Source organism: Somniosus microcephalus, chromosome 12 (assembly GCF_052327205.1).
Source record: "Somniosus microcephalus isolate GS21.2 chromosome 12, FLI_Smic_1.0, whole genome shotgun sequence".
NCBI classification, from domain to species: domain Eukaryota; kingdom Metazoa; phylum Chordata; class Chondrichthyes; order Squaliformes; family Somniosidae; genus Somniosus; species Somniosus microcephalus.
The window spans coordinates 115,198,271-115,213,908 of NC_140998.1; the positions used below are offsets into that span (position 1 = coordinate 115,198,271).

General features: G+C 50.5%; 2 protein-coding genes across 3 annotated transcripts in view; one reads left to right on the top strand and one right to left on the bottom strand.

The window, feature by feature from the left end:
* aqr (aquarius intron-binding spliceosomal factor) overlaps positions 1-15,638 on the bottom strand; it is a 126,194-nt gene that overhangs the window by 4,862 nt on the left and 105,694 nt on the right. The gene's annotated exons all lie outside the window — the stretch shown is intronic.
* Positions 5,799-6,902, top strand: LOC147109478 (uncharacterized). The gene has a single exon (XM_086003443.1). The coding sequence runs from the start codon at positions 5,799-5,801 to the stop codon at positions 6,885-6,887; it is 1,089 nt and encodes a 362-aa protein (XP_085859569.1). The 3' UTR covers positions 6,888-6,902.

The window sequence follows — 15,638 nt, forward strand, 5'->3', positions numbered from 1 at the left end:
TCTCTCACAGGATCAAATTAGCACTGATATTCTCGCGATCCCTGGCCCCGAACTCCACTCGCGATCCACTAGTCACTAGATCACTAAATGCATCACCTCACACTTCTCTGAATTAAATTCCATCAGCCACGTCTGCCCATTCTGATAGCCTTTCTATGTCCTGTTGCAGTCGATTGGTATCATCCTCACTGTTTGCCACACCCCCAAGTTTGGTGTCATTGGCAAATTTATAAATTCTATTTTGTATTCCAATATCCAGGTCATTTATATATATCAAAAAAAGCAGTGGCCCCAGCACTGACCCTTGGGAAACACCACTATCTACCATCCTCCAGTCTGAAAAACAGCCATTTACAACTCACTCTTTTCTGTCCTTAAGCCAATTCCTTATCCAAGCTGCCACTGACGCACCTATTCCATGAGCCTCAATTTTTTTAACCAGCCTTCTATGTGGTACTTTGTCAAATGCCTTCCTAAAATCCATGTGGACAACATCCATTGCATTCTCTTCATCAATCCTCCCTGTTACCTCATCAAAAAATTCAATTAGATTAGTCAAACATGATCTGCCCTTTACAAATCTGTGTTGGCTCTCCTTAATTAGCTTAAACCTCTCCAAGTGCCCGTTCATTTTTTCCTTGATTATTGTTTCTAAAACTTTACCCACCACTTATGTTAAACTGACCGGCCTGTAGTTACTAGGACTGTCCGTGCACCCTACAAGAGAGGGGGCGGTACTGGACCTAATTCTAGGGAATGTAGCCGGGCAAGTGATAGAAGTGTCAGTAGGAGAGCATTTTGGTGACAGTGACCATAATTCAGTGAGATTTAAGGTAGTCATGGAAAAGGACAAAGATGGACCGGAAATAAATGTTCTAAATTAGGGGAAGGCCGATTTTAATATGATAAGGCAGGATCTGGCCAAAGTGGACTGGGGTCAGCTACTTGTAGGAAAATCCACATTAGAGCCATGGGAGTCTTTCAGAAAGGAAATAGAGAACAACGCCAACATGTTCCCGTAAAGGTCAAGGGTGGGACCAACAAGCCCAGGGAACCCTGGATGTCAAGGGATATACAAGAATGGGTTAGGAAAAAAAGGGAAGCTTTTGGCAGATACAAAGGACTAAAAACAGTGGAAGCCCGAGGGGAGTATAGAAAGTGCAGGGGGTACTTAAAAAAGAAATTAGGAGAGCAAAAAGGGGGCATGAAAAAACACTGGCTGGCAAAATAAAGGAAATTCCCAAGGTGTTTTATAAGTATATTAAGGGCAAGAGGATAACCAGGGAAAGAGTAGGGCCCATTAGGGACCAAAGTGGTAATCTGTGTGTAGAACCGGAAGATGTAGGTGAGGTTTTAAATGAATATTTTGCATCTGTGTTCACTATGGAGAAGGACGTTGTAGGCATAGAAATCAGGCAGGGGGATTGTGATATACTTGAACAAATTAGTATCGAGAAGGAGGAGGTAGTAACGGTTTTAGCGGGCTTGAAAGTGGATAAATCCCCAGGCTCAGACGAGATGTATCCCAGGCTGCTATGTGAGGTAAGGGAGGAGATTGCAGGGGCTCCGACACAAATTTTCAGAACCTCTCTGGCCACAGGGGAGGTGCCAGAGGACTGGAAGACAGCTAACGTAGTACAATTATTCAAGAAGGGTAGTAGGGATAAACCAGGGAATTACAGGCCAGTGAGCCTAACATCAGTGGTAGGGAAATTATTGGAAAAAATTCTGAGGTACAGAATTAGTCTCCACTTGGGGAGGCAAGGATTAATCAAGGATAGTCAGCATGGCTTTGTCAGGGGGAGATCATGTCTGACCAATTTGATTGAATTTTGAGGGGGTGACTAGGTGTGTGGATGAGGGTAGTGCAGTTCTTGCAGTCTACATGGACTTCAGTAAGGCTTTTGACAAAGTCCCACATGGGAGACTGGTCAAGAAGGTAAGAGCCCATGGGATCCAGGGCAATTTGGCACATTGGATCCAAAATTGGCTTAGTGGCAGGAGGCAGAGGGTGATGGTCGAAGGTTGTTTTTGTGACTGGAAGCCTGTGTCCAGTGTTGTACCGCAGGGATCGGTGCTGGGTCTTTTGCTGTTTGTAGTGTACACTAATGATTTAGATATGAATGTAGGAGGTTTGATCAGTAAGTTCGCAGATGACACGAAAATTGGTGGAGTGTGTAGTGTCCGCGCATCAATAACACACGGACTGCAGGAGAACGGTAATAAGAGGTGTTTACTGAACAGAGGGTGCTGGAACTGAAAGTACAGAAGCCTGCTACTGCTTTATATACAGGTGTGGTCACTGCCGGTACTACAGTATAAAAGCAGTTCTCTCAAAGGCACATACACAACAATTCTTCCCCTTTTAGATAAACAGTACATAACATTCATTTAACAATTGAATAATAACTAATTACAATTACAATTTTCTTTGTACTATATACATCAGCTGAAAGTAATCATTTATAAATTCAGTCTTTGAGGAGGCTTCCTGATCCTGTCTGGATAGCGCCTTTCTCGAGTACCCTGTTCTTGCGGTGGAGTCGATTCTGGCTCATTGTCATTGGTTGGTTCGTCAGCTTCCAATACCACTGATTCTGAGGTAGACGCAATCTGTACTTCGGGTTCATCACCAGGTGCGCATGCTCGTGGTATGGGTTTGACTTGTTCCTGTGACTCTAGAATCTGGTCAGCATGGCGTCTCATGATGCTCTCTCCAACGTCCACTGTGTACATTAATGGTCCCTGCCGTGTGCATATCGATTCCTGGCTGCCATTTTTCCGTTCGGTAGTCGCGGGTCAAGACTGGTTGCCCTATCTTGAAGCTCCTGGTTGGCTTTTCATTGATGTGCTGGAATTGCTTATTCTCAACATCTCGTCTTATGTTTGGTTTGAGCAAGTCCAGGCGACATCTTAACCCGCGGTTAAAGAACATCATGGCTGGAGATTGGTTGGTGACTGCATGTGTCGCATTTCGGTAAGCGAACAAGAAATTATCCACCTTGTGTTGCAGTGGTATGTTGTCGTTATACATCACCTTTATTGCTTTTTTAAAGGTTTGAACAAACCTCTCAGCCAATCCATTTGTGGCTGGATGATATGGGGCGGATGTGTAATGCTTTACTCCATTATTCCTCAAAAACCTCCGGAAATCCTCGGACACAAACTGTGGTCCATTGTCGGAGCAAAACTGTTCTGACAAGCCATTCCTGGCGAAGACGGTCCGTAGGACTGCAATAGTTTTCTCTGTGGTGGTGGTGGACATTTTGATGACCTCTGGCCATTTCGAATGTGCATCCACGGCGATTAAAAACATTGAGTCCATAAATGGACCAGCAAAATCAATGTGTACCCGTTGCCATGGAGATGAGGGCCACTCCCATGGGTGTAGCGGGGCCTGTGGTGGAGCGTTTTGGACCTTCTGGCATCCTGTGCATCTCTTGGTCATTTCCTCGATTTCTTTATTGATTCCCGGCCACCACACAAACGCCCTGGCTAGGCTCTTCATTTTTACCCCTCCCAGATGACCCTCATGAAGCTCATTGAGCACTCTTTCTCTCAACTTGGGAGGAATTACCACTCGGGATCCACACATCAAGGTCCCCCGGCACACTGACAGCTGTTCTCTCCTTGACGAGAATGCTGGCAACAGTGAGTCGCCATATGCTGGCCATCCCTTCACCGTCAATTCATAGACCCGAGAGTGTGTCGGGTCATTTCGGGTTTCCTTCTCTATACTTGAGTTTGTGACAGGTAGACATTCGACTATGGTCGAATGGAATATCTCAACAGGGTCCACTGCAGGTGCTTCCTCCACCGTAGGCAGCGGCAGGCGTGACAGCCCATCAGCGTTTCCATGCTGTTTCGTACCCTTGTACTCTATGTCGTATTGATGTGCCCCAAGAAAAAGGGACCATCTTTGCAGCTGTTGCGCCATCACCGGAACGCCCTTCTTTGGGTTAAAAATGGAGACAAGAGGCTGGTGATCAGTCAGTAAGGTGAATTTCTGCCCGTGCAGATAGTGATTGAACTTCTTCACCCCCCACACCAGGCTGAGGGCCTCCCTGTCAATCTGGGCGTAGTTACGCTCGGCTGATGTTAACGAGCGTGACGCAAAGGCTATTGGCCTCTCTGAACCGTCAAGGAATTTGTGCGACAGCACCGCTCCAATGCCGTAGGGAGACGCATCACATGCCAACCGAATCGGTAGTGATGGATTGCAGTGAGCCAATACTTCTTTTGAAGTGATTAGGCATTTACATTTCTGAAAGGCACGCTTACACTCATCACTCCATTTCCATGCTACTCCAGTTTGCAGCAGGGCGTTCAGCGGGTGCAGAATTGCAGACAAATTTGGCAAGAACTTATGGTAGTAGTTCACCAACCCGAGGAACGACCTCAGTTGTGACACATTTTCCGGTGCTGGAGCCTTGACTACTGCCTCAATCTTGTCTGGGGACTTATGCAACCCCTCTCAATCACGTGGCCACAATACGAGATTTGTTTCCTGAAAAACTCGCATTTGGGGCGGTTGGCTCGTAGTCCATATTCTTGTAATCTAGTGAGCACCTGCTCCAGGTTGGCAAGGTGTTCACTGTCATTTCCGCCCGTAACCAGGATGTCGTCCAAATAGCACTGGGTCCCCGAGATCCCTTGCAGGACTTGTTCCATCGCCCTCTGCCAAATAGCCGGAGCTGACGCTACCCCGAATACCAGTCGGTTGTACTGGTAAAGACCTTTGTGAGTGTTTATCGTGAGGTATTTTCTAGATGATTCATCTACCTCCATTTGTAGATACGCTTGGGTCAGATCAATCTTCGTAAAGCGTTTCCCCCCAGATAGTGAGGCGAAAATATCTTCTATCCGCAGAAGTGGATATTGTACTGTGTGAAGGACTGGGTTCACAGTTACCTTAAAGTCCCCACAGATGCGAACCTTTTTCGGTTCCCCAGGCGTGCTGCTCAATGATTTCTTCATTACAGGAACGATGGGTGTGGCCCACTCGCTCCAGTCCACCTTGGACAGCACACCCGAACGCTCCAGACTCTCCTTCGACGGCTGGGTGGATCGCATACGGTACCGGTCTGGCCTTAAAAAATTTTGGGTTTGCGTTATCTTCAATTTTTATCGTTGCCGTTACGCCTTTTAGAGTCCCAAGTCCTTGCTGGAACACTTCTTTCGCGTCAGTTAGAATTTTTGACAGTCGTCCAGGTGTGGCGTCGTCATCTTTTTTGCCAGCCAGTTAGCGCCTGAATGGAATGCCAATCCAATTGTATTTTTCGGATCCATTCACGTCCCAATAATGGTGGTCCTCCATCTTGTAGTATATATAGATACAGTTCCTGTGTTTCCTTGCCGTTGTATTTAACGGGCACCCTTATTTTTCCTCTGGGGTAGACTTTTTGCCCCGTATATGTCTTCAAGACAATGGACGCATCCTTCAAGGGAATGTGTGAGAATAGCCGCTCGTAGTCTCATCGATTCATGACTGTTAGGGCTGATCCTGTGTCCAATTCCATCTTTACTTGGGACCCTGCTATCATGAGGGTGTGGTAAACCACTAATCGGCCTGTACAGAACATGTCTGGGCATGCCTCAGCTAGCTCCGCCCCTGGCTCCACCCCTAAGCCCAGGTATAAAGGTGATTGACCTCCAGTCCCCCTGGCTTTAAGGATCGGTCTACCAGCAGAGGCATGCTCGTATTCTTTTGTTAATAAAAGCCTACTTGTTATAAGTTTAACTCGTAGTCTTCTGGAGTTATTGATGGCGCATCAATTTTATTAACAAAAGGTTTTGAAATGGAGCAAATCCTAAAACCGGAACGCCTGGAGCTGGACCCTCAAACGGCGGATGCATCAAATAACTTCGAGCACTGGCTGAGCTGCTTCGAAGCATTCCTGCAGGCCTCCAGCACTACAGTCAAGACCGAAGCCGACAAACTGCTAGTACTGAACTCACGGATGAGCCACCAAGTATATTCGATTATCCGAGACGCTGTATCCTACACGGCCGCTATCACGATACTAAAAGAATATACTAAGCCAGTCAACGAGGTCTACGCTAGACACCTCCTGGCTACCCGCAAACAGCGACCCGGGGAATCGGGTGTCGAATACCTACGGGCACTGAGAGTCCTCGGCCGGGACTGCAAGTGCAAATCGGTGACGGCCGCGGAAAACACTGATGACCTAATCAGAGACGCCTACGTCGCCAGCATCAGGTCCAGCTACACTCGACAGAGACTGCTAGAGCAAAGTGGGCTCAACCTGCAGAAGGCTGTCGCCCTTGCTAACTCGCTGGACGTGGCCCTCCGAAACATGGATGCCTACCCCCCCGACCATACGGCCCTCCCCGCCCCGTGGATGTCGCAGGGGCCGCCATCTTGGGACACGGTAAGGCCACAGGCCTGCGCCACGCCACCACCGCCACCCTGCAGCCCAACTACAGCTGCGATGTCCAGAGGCTCAAAGTGCTATTTCTGTGGCCAGGCCAAGCACCCCAGACAACACTGCCCGGCGAAGGACGCGATCTGCTCCAAAGCGGAAAGAAGGGGCACTATGCCAAAGTGTGCAGGGCGAAACCGACCAACTCCAGCAGCGCCGCGTGTAAGCCATGCAGGTCGCCATCTTGGACACCACCAGCCGCGAGAGCCGTGCGGGCCGCAATCTTGGACATCACCAGCCGCGTGCGAGCGGTGCGGGCCGCCATCTTGGACGTCACTTTGGGACCAGGCCCCTGACTCCCCCAACTGCCTCACGCGAGTACAACAGCGACCCACCGACCTCAACGATGGCCTCCATCATCCTGGACCAATCCAGGCCTCACCAACTGGCCAGGTCCACGATAGACATCAAGGTAAACGGTCACGCAACAAACTGCCTATTTGACTGCGGGAGCACGGAGAGCTTTATCCACCCCGACACGGTGCGACGCTACTCCCTATCAGTCATGCCCACGCACCACCGGGTCTCTATGGCCTCCAAGTCCCATACGGCGGACGTCGGCGGCTACTGTGTAGCGACCCTGACAGTAATGGGCACAGAGTACAAAGACTTTAAACTCCTTGTCCTGCCACAGCTCTGCGCTGCTGTGCTACTGGGACTGGATTTCCAGTGCCACCTAGAGAGTGTCACGATGGCGTACGGCGGGCCCCTGCCCCCACTTACAGTCTGCAGCCGGCAAAATTTAAAACAACCGCCGCGCACAATATGCAGCCTATCCACCCTGAAAGTCAGCCCCCCCCGCCATTGTTTGCTAATCTTGCCCACGACTGCAAGCCCATCGCAACAAAAAGCAGGCGGTACAGTGCCGGGGATAGAAGCTTCATTAAAATAGAAGTAGAGAGACTCCTGCGGGAGGGGATTATCGAGGGCAGCACCAGCCCATGGCGAGCCCAAGTAGTGGTCGTGAAGACCGGCGAGAAACAGTGCCTGGTCATTGACTACAGTCAAACAATCAATAGGTATACCCAATTAGACGCATACCCCCTTCCCCGCATATCTGATATGGTCAATCAGATTGCACAGTACCGGGTATTCTCTACCATTGACCTGAATCGGCATACCACCAACTCCCTATCAGGCCTGAAGACCGCCAGTATACTGCCTTCGAGGCAAATGGCCGCCTCTACCACTTCCGCAGAGTCCCCTTCGGCGTCACCAACGGGGTCTCAGTCTTCCAAAGGGAGATGGACCGGATGGTTGACCAGAACGCGCTGCAGGCCACTTTTCCCTACCTGGACAATGTCACCATCTGCGGCCATGACCAGCAGGGCCATGACGCCAATCTAGAAAAATTCCTCCGAACAGCCCAGCGCTTAAATTTGACATACAACAAAGAAAAGTGTATGTTTCGCACCACCCGCCTCGCTATCCTTGGCTGTGTAGTGGAAAACAGAGTCATCGGCCCCGACCCCGACCGAATGCGCCCCCTTCTGGAACTACACCTGCCTCACTGCCTCAAAGCCCTGAAGAGATGTCTGGGGTTTTTCTCTTATTACGCCCAATGGGTGCCCAATTACGCGGACAAAGCCCGGCCCCTTATCAAGTCAACCTCCTTCCCCCTGGCGGCAGAGGCCCGTGCAGCCTTCACCCGCATAAAAGAGGACATTGCAAAGGCTACAATGCACGCCGTGGACGAGTCCATCCCTTTCCAAGTGGAGAGCGATGCGTCTGACTTCGCCCTGGCCGCAACCCTTAACCAGGCGGGGAGACCCGTGGCCTTCTTTTCACGAACCCTCCAGGGCCCCGAAATTAGACACTCCTCAGTCGAAAAGGAGGCCCAGGCTATAGTGGAGGCTGTACGGCATTGGAGGCATTACCTGGCCGGTAAACGCTTCACCCTGCTCACTGACCAACGATCAGTAGCATTTATGTTCAATATCAAGCAGAGGGGCAAAATCAAAAACGACAAGATATTGCGGTGGAGGATCGAATTATCCACCTACAATTATGATATCTTATACCGGCCCGGGAAACTTAATGAGCCCCCGGACGCCCTATCCCGTGGAACATGTGCCAACGCACAGGTCGATAGGCTACGGGCCCTCCACAACGATCTCTGCCACCCGGGGGTCACCAGGTTTTTCCACTTCATTAAGGCCCGCAACCTGCCTTACTCCATCGAGGAGGTCAGGACCATGACCAGGAACTGCCAAGTCTGTGCCGAATGCAAACCGCACTTTTATAGGCCAGACAGGGCGCACCTGATAAAAGCCACCCGCCCCTTCGAGCGCCTAAGCGTAGATTTTAAAGGGCCCCTCCCCTCCTCTGACTGCAACACGTACTTCCTCAACATCATTGACGAGTACTCCCGTTTCCTATCCCCTGCCCGGACATGACCAGCACCACAGTCATCAAATGTCTCAATGACCTCTTCGCCATACAGGTAGACTACCCTTTATCCGAACTTCCGAAAACCGAAACCCTCTAAAAACCGAAGGTTTTTTCGTTCAGCGTAAGTCGTGCGCACGACTTACGCTGAACGAAAAAACCTTCGGTTTTTAGAGGGTTTCGGTAGTTCGGCTAAAGGGTAAGTCGTGCGCACGACCCCCCGCCGACCCCGACCCCCACGACTTACGCTGAGCGTCAGCGTAAGTCGTGCGCACGACCCCCCGCTGACCCCGATCCCCATCGACTTACGCTGAGCGTCAGCGTAAGTCGTGCGCACGACCCCCCGCCGACCCCGACCCCCCGCGGACCCCGACCCCCCCGCGGACCCCCGCCGGCCCCGACCCCCGCCGACCCACCTTCCTAAATCCGAAATTCTCCAAAAACCGAAACACGGCTGGTCCCGAGGTTTTCGGATAAAGGATAGTCTACCTGTATTCGGTTTTCCCAGCTACATCCATAGTGACAGGGGCTCGCCGTTCATGAGCGACGAGCTGCGCCAGTACCTGCTCGAAAAAGGGATAGCCACGAGCAGGACCACCAGCTACAACCCCCGGGGTAACGGACAAGTAGAAAGGGAGAACGCGACAGTGTGGAAAACCGCCATGCTAGCCTTAAAGTCCAGAGGCCTCCCAACCTCCCGCTGGCAAGAAGCCCTCCCCGATGCGCTTCACTCCATACGGTCACTACACTGTACCGCCACGAATGCCACCCCTCACGAGAAAATGTTCGTCTTCCCTAGGAAATCCACCTCGGGGACATCGCTACCGCCATGGCTGACGTCTCCAGGGCCCGTCTTGCTCAGGAAGCACACGAGGAGCCATAAAACAGACCCCCTGGTCGAAAGGGTCCACCTCCTCCACGCCAACCCACAATTTGCATACGTGGCGTATCCTGACGGGCAGGAAGACACGGTCTCCATACGAGACCTCACACCCTCAGGTGCCACCGAAAACACCATTACCCACTACCCATTACCATTACCCACTACCATTACCCACGACACACCCCTAGAAGGGAATCCACATCTAACCCAAGTAGACGGCACGCCAGGGCCCTGTGACCCACCCTTATACACCCAGCGACCCCGCACCCACGAAGACGACACGCCGGTGCTCCGGCCCACGCGGGAAACGGCCGCGGGAAAAGAACCGCCGCAGCCGGCACCACGACAATCACTACGGCAGACAAGACCCCCGGAGAGACTTGCCTATACGAACTTCTGAGACACTTCACCCCGCCGGACTCATTTTAAACAAGGGGTGAATGTGGTAAACCACTAATCTGCCTGTACAGAACATGTCTGGGCATGCCTCAGCTGGCTCTGCCCCTGGCTCCACCCCTAAGCCCAGGTATAAAGGTGATTGACCTCCAGTCCCCCTGGCTTTAAGGATCGGTCTACCAGCAGAGGCATGCTCGTATTCTTTTGTTAATAAAAGCCTACTTGTTATAAGTTTAACTCGTGGTCTTCTGGAGTTATTGATGGCGCATCAGAGGGTGACCCAAATGGTCGGTGATTCTCCTTTGCGATCACGTTGTGTAGCTTTAGACAACTTAGTCCCCTGCTCCCGGAGTCATTATCACTCTTCTGGTCTTCTGAACTACTGTCCGTCATCTTTTGTACTTTCTTGTACTTTTCCTTAGTAGTTCTTTTAGTGTTGGTTTTCTTTCCCGACCTGCAGACTCGTGCTATGTGTCCCATTTTTCCACATTGCCTGCATACTTTGTCCTTAGCCCAGCAATCCTTCTGGTCATGGGTTGTTCTGCCGCAGCGATAGCACTTTTCTGCTCCATATGCCATTTCATTAGTGCTATATTCTTGCGGTTTCTGTTGTATTTCCGCAGCTCCCCGTGCTGCTGCTTCGTAGGATACTGCAACGCTGAAAGCCTTTTCTAGCATAAGGTCCTTTTCCAAATGTAGTCGTTTCTGGGTTCCTTCACTTTGGAGCCCGCAGACAAACTTATCCCTTAAGGTATCTGCCAGTCCTGCTCCGAACTGGCAGTGTGTCGATAACTTGTGTAGTTCCGTAAGATAGTCAGCATTACCTCGTCTTTGTGCTGGTTTCATTTATGGAACTTGAATCTTTCTGCTATCAGCAGCGGTGTAGGGTTTAGATGTTCCTGTAAGATATTGACAATCTCTTCAAAACTTTTCTCCATTGGTTTAGCTGGGGTAATTAAATTTCGCAATAGGCCGTACGTTCTCGTGCCCATCAAATTTAATAATACCGATGCCTTCTTTTCAGCGGCCACCTCATTTGCCCTGCAGTACACTTCAATTCTTTCCACATACGTGGTCCAGTCTTCTATTTCGTTATCGAAAACAGTGATGCTGCCACTCTTCGGCATCTTGGGTGGTTTAAAATGGCGCCTCCCGCACTTTTCCTTCTTCCCCAATGGATTAAAATGGCGCCTCCCGCGCTTTTCCTTCTTCCCCCTGCTGCCAATGCTGCTCCTCGCGTTCTAACAGGTAATGGCGGCGCCCCGCGGCTTTCTGCGCGTCTCTTTTTCAACGCTACCCGACTCTTGAGCACCGGCCCCGCCCTGTGCGCTCCACCCTCTCGCTCTCTTTTTCTTCCCGACGACGCTGCTCGGCCCCCTTACAGAGCCACTCGCTCGAGCTCTAGCCCCGCCGCAGTCCGGGAAGGGTCAGCGCACTACCTGCTACCAGCCCGATTTGCTGGGACACCTTGACTGGAGAACCAGGCCCAGCTCTCCACAGCTTCCCCTGCGATTCTCTGGACTCCGATGGATCACTGGGCGGTTGCCCACGGTCGACGCCCGTTGCTCTGGCTTCGACCTCCAAGAAGCTTCTTCCCAGGGATGGATCCTCGTGAGGTGATGCAGTATAAGGAAATCTACATATTATAAGGGGTTAATTTCAGGTGCTTGCTGGGTAAAAGTTTTCAGACTTGACACCGGTCAAGAGTCGATGTGTAACTAGAGCTATTGCACGTACTTGGATTACAGCCAAGAACAGATGTCTGCCCACCTAATGAGAATGTAGAAGTGAAACAATGGGTTCCGTTTCTGAAGTACCCAGTGACCTGACAACGTGCGACCGTAAGCAAACCTAGCCTCCCAATACATGATTAAGATTAAAGAGGACCTCCGGTTACACGATTCATGCCCTGTTATAGATTAACGGTTGACTTGTGTGTCCAGGATCCTTCTGTCAATATGTCATAAGACCTGATGATTAATCTAAAATGTATCCTGATAGAGGAACAAAGGAATGTCAATCAAACTTGTTTGTTACACTGTATAAATATGGAACGCTTACGCTGTATCATTGGAATAGTAGCCTCACCCCTTGAGTGGAGGTACTGATTCCCCTTGCAAGCGAAATAAAAGGCCTGTCCGTCTGACGAATCCAAGAGTGTATTGAGTCATTACCCAGAGCTAAGAAGTAAGGCACATCAACAATTACTGCAGGCGAGTTCGAACCTGCTCGTCGCCACTGTAGTGTCCATGCATCAATAACACACGGACTGCAGGAGTACGGTAATAAGAGGTGTTTACTGAACAGAGGGTATGCTGGAACTGAAAGTACAGAAGCCTGCTACTGCTTTATATACAGGTGTGGTCACTGCCGGTACTACAGTATAAAAGCAGTTCTCTCTTAAAGGTACATACACAACAGAGTGGTAAATAGCGAGGAGGGAAGCCTCAGGCTACAGGACGATCTAGACGGATGGACAGAACAGTGACAAATGGAATTTAACCCTGAAAAGTGTGAGGTGATGCATCTTGGGAGGACTAACAAGGCAAGGGAATACACAATGAATGGTAGGACCCTAGGAAAGACAGAGGATCAGAGGGACCTTGGTATGCATGTACATAGATCCCTGAAGACAGCAGGACAGGTAGATAAGGTGGTTAAAAAGGCATATGGGATACTTATATTCTATGCCTCGGCTAATGAAGGCAAGAGCAAGGAGGTTATGATGGAGCTGTACAAAGCGCTAGTTAGGCCACAGCTGGAATACTGTGTGCAGTTCTGGTCGCCACACTATAGGAAGGATGTGATTGCATTGGAGACGGTGCAGAGGAGATTCACCAGGATGTTACCTGGGCTGGAGCGCTTCAGCTATGAAGAGAGACTGGATAGGCTGGGGTTGTTTTCCTTAGAGCAGAGAAGGCTGAGGGGGGGACCTGATTGAGGCGTACAAAATAGTGAGGGGCATAGATAGGGTAGATAGAAAGGAATTTTCCCCTTAGTAGAGGGGTCAATAACCAGGGGTCATAGTTTCATGGTAAGGGGCAGGAAGTTTAGAGGGGATTTGAGGAGAAACTTTTTCACCCAGAGGGTGGTTGGAATCTGGAACTCACTGCCTGAAAGGGTGGTAGAGGCAGGAACCCTCACAACATTCAAGAAGCATTTAGATGAGCACATGAAATGCCATAGCATACAAGGCTACGGACCAAGTGCTGGAAAATGGGATTAGAATAGACAGGGCTTGATGGCCGGCGTGGACACGATGGGCCTCTTTCTGTGCTGTATAAATCTATGACTCTATGACCCTTTCTTTGACAATGATGCCACATTTTCCACTTTCCAATCCTCAGGCACCTCCCCCGCATCTAGGGAAGATTGGAAAATTATGGCAAGCCCTTCCGCTATCTCCTGCCCCAATTCCCTTAGCAATCTGGGATGCAAGCCAGGTGACTTATCCAATCGAAGCATACCCAGCCTTTCTAGTACATCTTGTCTATCAATTTCCCCCCCCTTCCATTGTTTCTACCTTTTCCACTGCTACCGATATTTTGTCAGCATCCACTTCCTTAGTAAACACCGATACAAAGTACTCATTGAGTATTCTAGCCTTTCCCTGCACCTTGAAGCATATAACGCCTTCTTTGTTGTTAATAGTGTTAGTACGTATGTGATTGCTTCTGATCACTTGAGTTTAAAGTAAATGATTTAGATTCGTGCATGCTTATTTGTAATAAGTAAATGATTTGAGTACAAGTTGTTTTATTATATGCAACACTAGCTGAAGTGCCCGGCGGTGCGGAGGCTTTTTCGAGGGAATGTTGTTGTTGGAAGAGAGAGAGCGACTGGGGGGGGGGGGGAAGAGAGGGCGGGCGGGGGGAAGGGAGGGCGGGCGGGGGGAGGAAAGGGATGGTGGGCGGGCAGGGGGAGGGAGGGAGGGCAGGGAGGAGGAAGGGATGGTGGGCGGGGAAGAGATGGTGGGCGAGCAGGGGGAGGGAGAGAAGGGGGGAGCGGGGGAGAGAAGGGGGGTGAGAAGGGGAGAGAAGGGGGAGCGTGGGAGAGAAGTGGGGGGGGGGGGGAGAGAGACAGAGGGAAGGAGAGAGAGAGGGCGAGTGGCCCGCGGCCGCAAATGGAGCCAAGCCCCGAGAACAGGCGTGAGCCGGCTTGAGGCTGAGAGACGGCCACGCCCGGTTGCTGGGGTAACCCTGCCGCGCTGCCCCGCCCCGCACTCCCGAGAGCCCCGCTCTCCAAGCCCCAGCCGCCCCGCACTCCCGAGCCGAGAACAGGCGTGAGCCGTCTTGAGGCTGAGAGACAGCCGGCGGGCCCGGTTGCCGGGGTAACCCTTCACGCTCAGCAAGCCCCGGCTGAGATCCGCACTCCCGAGAGCCCCGCCCCCCCGGCCGAGCCGGCTTGAAGTCCACCGATTGCGGCTGAGAGAGACGGCCGGCGGGCCCGGTTGCCGGGGTAACCCGCGCAGTCTGTGAAAGCAACAGAAATTTTTTTTAATAAACGGGTGTTAAGAAGATGGGAGGCCATCTTGAAAGTTTTTTAATGTTTTTAAAAAGCTGCCACGGAGAAGGAACGCGCATTCTTGCTGAAAACACCAAAAGTTATTTTTTTTTTTTAAACGGCTGTTAAGAACATCTTCATTGTGTTTTAACGTTTTAGACATTGTGTTTTGACGTTTTACACATTAAAAAAAAATCGCTCCTAACAAATAAACACACAGGTGAGAATAAAGATGGCGGCCACTCACCTCGGTTCAGAACGATAAGGCCCGCCCACACACGCACCGATTGGTCGACCGTCAGGTGACCAAAGCGTAGGATTGGTCAATCGTCCCGTCACTCGACCGTAGGAGGGCCCGGCCGCACGCGGCAGCAACCCGGCGTACGATTGGTCGACCGAGGTCACTCTGTCGCTAATGAGCGGTTAATGAGATGCTAATGAGCGGAATGTTGAAGGTTTTTCGGATACCGCGGGCGCGATTTTAGCCCGGCCGAAACGTGAATACGCTTAAGACCGTTTTGGAAAGGTAAGCTTTCTTTCGACGTAACGCACGCGTAGGTACGCTCTGTAACTTTCGAGCGCATACCAGACAGACGCACACGTGATGACAGACAGACAGGACAGACAGATCGACCGATTTATATATATAAGAATTTAGATTCGTGTGTGCTTGCAATAAGTAAATGATTTGAGTAGGAGTTGTTTTACTGTATGATCCGTGCGTGCTTACTTGAGATAAGTAAATGCTTTGAGTACGGGTTGTATTTTGTGTGCTTACTTGTAGCCTCTTGCTGATTTTAAGTAAAGAATAGTTTACCCTGAAATCTTTGTCTCGAGTTGTCTGTTCCACGGGTCTGAACTCTACAAACAGACAGAAGTTCAAACCAACCTGAACATCTTACAAATGCTTTACAGGAAAATGGACAAGTAGACACCAAACATGAGGGAGAAGGGAAAAGGATTAGGAGGATCTAAAATGCAGTTGAAGATAAGGGTCATTGGAAAACTTCTGAAAGTAGAGAGGG

Bases quoted from the DNA above. Each gene is read 5' to 3' on its own strand.
- LOC147109478 (XM_086003443.1), top strand. From the start codon at position 5,799: ATGGAGCAAATCCTAAAACCGGAACGCCTGGAGCTGGACCCTCAAACG.